The 4,953-nt window shown below is 44.1% G+C and overlaps 1 protein-coding gene across 1 annotated transcript; it reads right to left on the bottom strand.

The window, feature by feature from the left end:
• Positions 1 to 617: 617 nt before the first annotated feature.
• Positions 618 to 4,380, bottom strand: rpl17 (ribosomal protein L17). Its single transcript, XM_015393022.1, has 7 exons — positions 4,362 to 4,380; positions 3,921 to 3,970; positions 3,695 to 3,735; positions 2,909 to 3,043; positions 2,641 to 2,739; positions 879 to 1,070; positions 618 to 700 (listed from the first exon to the last, which is right to left on the bottom strand). The coding sequence occupies exons 2-7, from the start codon at positions 3,958 to 3,960 to the stop codon at positions 653 to 655; spliced, it is 555 nt and encodes a 184-aa protein (XP_015248508.1). The 5' UTR covers positions 3,961 to 3,970; positions 4,362 to 4,380; the 3' UTR covers positions 618 to 652.
• Between the last annotated feature and the right edge of the window lie 573 nt (positions 4,381 to 4,953).

Below are 4,953 nucleotides of genomic sequence, written 5' to 3'. Positions count from 1 at the left end.
ACAAGAGTTAAGAAAAACATTGGATGATATAAGATTGTTTTTAGGGTATTTTATGGCTGAATGACCCGCTAACTACAGGTGGCAGCAGAAAGCTAACACCAGAGGAAAGTTAAATCCCCCTTGGTACTGGGTCAATTGAGTTTATTCTGTCCAATCAGCTGCCTGTAGTTTATTTAAATGTCCAGCAGGTGTCAGTATTCTGAGAGAGCATCAATAGTTAGGCAACGTGTGGGAACGATTTAAGATGCCTCATAAACCCATCAATACCATCCGATTATTAATGGAAATAAATCAGATAATTAGTTTATTCCATCCATGATGATTTTAATCCGTTTTCTGTGAACGATCAGTTTCTTTTTCTTCAGTCCAGATGGACGGACGGTTTCCAGACCCTTGAAAATGTTCAATTAGGTGGGCTTTTTCTTTGTAGTTTCAGGCCTCGGTTCGAACAGAATGAGCAAATGTTTAATTTCCAACCATTTCATCTGATGTCAGTTGTCCAGTAAAACAGTGTTGCAGGATGTAGCGCTGCTCCTGCAGCATCCTGACCAACGAGTCTTTATTCACAGATAGAAACAGGAAGCTCTGCTACCAGGAGGGAAATAAACACACCAGAGTTTGGACTGAGAATACAGATCATCTTTATTAGAAGTTACTCGCGCGCCATCAGCTTCTGCTTCTTCAGCTTCTTCTGTGAGACCTGCGGACAGAGAGACAGTCTGGGTTATCGGGGTCCGACATGGCGGCAGCGGCGGCCGGCTTCACCGACAGGCTGCTCAGAAGTTAACGGTTTGTTTTCATGGAGAATCCAAAGGTGTCCTAAGTGGTCGTCATGGCAACCGTAGATCCCGACAGTCCGCCCCCGTCCCGCAGCTTACCTTTTTCTTCTGGGCCACCTCCTCCTCTGGCTTGGGGACGATCTGCTCCTTCTCAGTGAGGATCATCTCGATGTGGCACGGCGAGCTCATGTAGGGGTTGATGCGGCCGTGGGCGCGGTACGTACGCCGCCGCATCTTAGGCGCCTTGTTCACCTGGATGTGTTCGATGACCAGAGAGTCCACATCCAAACCCTGAGAAACAACCGGAGAAGGTGCGTCACTTAAAACTAGGAATAACCAACCTCTTACTGCACACTGCCAGTCAGCTGGATTACGAAGGCTCTCATTATCTCTCTGGAAACAGTTTATTAAAAAAATAGACCAACAGACGACACCTTTTCCTCCTCTGGGTTCACTGATCAAATAAAAACAGTTTTTTCTTTTAGCTCCATCAGGCAGTAAAGAGGAATCTGATTAAAAACAAGAGACTTTATGAGATGAACACCGGCGGTTCAGGACGCCTCGAACCCATCAGACGATCTGCCAAAGGATCCAATGAAGCATTAATCCAGTTTAAGGACATGAATAGAATAACCCTTTATTGTCCCACCATGGGGGGTAAAGGAATGAGAGGAAAACTGCAGGGAGGAGGTGAAAAGCTGCAGGTTTGGTTCTCCTCACTAAGCTGAACAACATTCGCTAAACTGACTCCAACCAGATGTCAAACCCAACAGGAAGTGCTCTTATTGTGACATTCCCAGCAGGAAGTGTCCCTTGGACCGAGCAGACAGCCCGTCACTACCCATCCTGCTCATGCACCATCAGCACATCCAGATATACATCTGGGTCACCTTCAGTTTTATTGTTAAAAAGACCCAAAATAAATTTTTCCTCCCCAGAAACAGCAATCGTACCAAAGTACGATCAGTTAAAGGTTAATAACGTATTTCCTGATAAAATGAAAGCATCTTTTCCCGATGTGTACAGGGAATGGGATGCTACGCTACTTCCACCAGCTAACTTTATCAGCTCTGGATTTAAACATAAATCTAGTCTTTTTGAGTTTAATGTTTTCCTTTCCTGTTAACATTATGCTATAAAGTGCGTAATCTAAAGAAAGAAACTAAAATGCAGATAAACGCGGTTTAATCAGATTTTACTGGACGTCAGAGAAGCTGTTTAAAGGAGAAAATTTAAAAAGCATCAAAACCGTTTTTTTTTAAAGATGTGTATTATCATTCTTTAGTGAGTTAAGGAGAGTAACAATATTCATTTTAGAACCATGACTAGATTATTTCTGTACATCTGGATGTATATCAGTGCTTCTGGGACGGATCAGGTCGAGTCACTAGCTTCTAGCCAGCAGGTATTTCCATCCCAGTGATCCCGTCACCATGGCTCCTCTAGGAGCTGCTGTTCAGTTTCTATTCAATCCAGGATTAAATAAAACATCTAAAAGTTTAAAACGTTGCTGTTTCCATCAGAACCTGACAGACCCGATCACAAAGCGGGTCACTGATCCTCTGCAGAACCAACCGGTCCACAAGTCAGAAACTCTAGATTGTTGTTGACTGAGGACCGAAGCTCTGCTGGCTCAGATGCTCCCAGCAGCATCAGGTGGTTCCTGAGCTGCATCCGGACCAGCAGAGGTCCATCCTCCTGATCTCAGCAGCGTTTCTTCATCACGTTCATTTCCTGAAAATTCCTACTGGATCAGAACCTCCAGTCCTCTAAGCTCGAGATCCGACACCCAAACAGTCAGAGGTTCTACTGTGAACCCCCCCATACAGAGGCAGAACCATTCCGGGTCCTGAGGACTGACCTTCAGCTCAGCGTTGCTCTCTGCGTTCTTCAGCATGTGCAGCAGGAACTCGGCGCTCTTCTTGGGCCAGCGCCCCTGGGTCCAGCCGAACTGTTTGGCCTGTGAATGACAGAGCGGTCAGAGACACGGCGGTTCTGTTTGGACAGAGAGTGCGCAGCCCGGCGCCGCTCAGACTAACAGTTTGGTTTCATCATTGATCCAAAGGTGTCCTAAGATGGTCATCAGCGCGGCTTCTGGGCCTTGGAAAGGACGCGGTTCCGATGCTTACCTGCGCACAGCGTCCGACGCCGCCGTTGTAGCGGCGGAAGGGGACGCACTGGTGCTTGACGACGACGTCCCTCAGGTACTTGTTGGCTTTGCGGATGTGCATGCCTTTGATGGCCTGGGCCGTCTCACGTGTGTTCTGGTCAGAAAGAAACAAATCACAACATCAGCCGAGTCCAACTCATGAGACATTAAATGAAACCCAAAACATGCAGAACCCTTAGAGACGGCTCTACCGGACCGGATCCCAGAACTACAGAACCAACCCATAACATTTACTGCACCAAAAAACTACCAACGTTTCCTTTGTGTTGGAATAAACACTGGAGCTGCCAGTTTTGCTGGCTATAGAGGAGGGATCACACTATGTGGTGAAAACACTCAAAGAGGAGCCGATAAAAACATTTAGAGACAAATATATAGCGTTCCCAAAGCGACTTTCAGCTCCCGCTTTACGATCTCTAACAGATCATTAGAGAAAAGCCAAACAGCAACGATTCAACTTTACAGCAGAAATATTCTAAAGAAAATCCAAACTCAGAACTCAAATTTCATTATTTTGTTCGCCTTTGGTTTTCATCACTTAGAAAAACCACAAACTCGCTCTGAAACTGCAGTTTCCTTCCCTACGGCAGCCTAATGAGGCCAAACTCACGTTTAAAACGTTTTCACCATCAAAGCTTACAGGCTGGATTACAGATATAGATGTTCTAGATCTATATCTGCAATGATCAAACTGTACAGCCATGAAGTGCAGGAAGAGGCCTGAGGATCTGGAGGAAAGTCTTACCTTGAAGTGGACCCGCAGGTTGGAGCCCCTCGCCTTGCATGCTGCAATGAGAAGCAGAAGGTTAGATGATGGTGATGACGGTCCAGCTGCTGATTGGCTGATTCCTTCTCTCAGCAGCTCAGGCTTTACTTTAATTTGGTTTCAAGTTTATATCAAAGGTGTCCTAAGAGTCATCACAGCCACCGAACCGAGCCCAGAACCCGGACCAGCTGGAAGCTTTACTTACATTTGGTGGGGTTTTCCGGGTCTAGAGAGTAGCGGACCATTTTCAGATACCTGCAACAACAAACATGTTCAGCTTTAATGGAGCTCACCGGCTACAGGCTCAGGTTAGCTATTAGCAACCGTTTCTGTAAAAAAAAAAAAAAAAAAAACACCCAGTTCTACCTAAAACAAGAAGAAAGCGGCTACTTAGAAGCTTTAATGCTTTCCTTCTAGGTTTCTATCATCACATGCAGCCAACATGGCGGAAAGAAACCTATCCCGGCGTCCTCTCAAATATATACATAAAATCCTCCATCTACGCCTTTCAGATCAGACATATAGCCTCGTCCGATCTGTATATCATCAATACATAACATAGAGCTGATTAAAAGACGCGATGGGTCAGTTTAGAGGAAGATTAGAGACAGATTGTACTCTCTGAGCGAACAGTTCAGGTCCTTACCTCTGAGGCCGCAGTAGGAAGAGGAAGTGACGCAGCTGTGCGCCTCTTCTTCAGTCCGGCCTGAGCACAGCGCCCCCTGCCTGGAGGAGGCGGCACTGATCGAGGATTTATATACATTATTTTCTCCATTTACATTTTGAATAGAATAGAATAGAATAGAATAGAATAGAATAGAATAGAATAGAATAGAATAGAATAGAATAGAATAGAACAGAATAGAATAGAATAGAACATCCCTTTATTGTCTCATAATGGGGAAATCACGCTGTTTACAGCAGCAAAAAGATTATAGATTAAAAGGTCACACAAATATGGGCCTTAGAAAAATGTATAAGAATAACATAATGGTGAAGAGTTAAAAAGATAAACAATAAAATGCTGTAAAGTGTTTTAACCATATAAAACTGCACCTGGAGAATAAATAACCAACATACAGCTATGGACATTTTTACACTAAGTTAAGTTAGTCCTCATGTGGCCCTTATTCCCATATTGGGAATTAGTGATCTTTAATTGTTTCATTTTATTGAACACAGACAGCATATATATATATATATATATATATATATATATATATATATATATATATATA

This window comes from Cyprinodon variegatus, unplaced genomic scaffold (genome assembly GCF_000732505.1).
Source record: "Cyprinodon variegatus isolate N-32 unplaced genomic scaffold, C_variegatus-1.0 Scaffold621, whole genome shotgun sequence".
Classification (NCBI taxonomy): domain Eukaryota; kingdom Metazoa; phylum Chordata; class Actinopteri; order Cyprinodontiformes; family Cyprinodontidae; genus Cyprinodon; species Cyprinodon variegatus.
The sequence above is the reverse complement of the archived record's forward strand: the minus strand, read 5'-3'. Positions and strand labels throughout refer to the sequence as shown.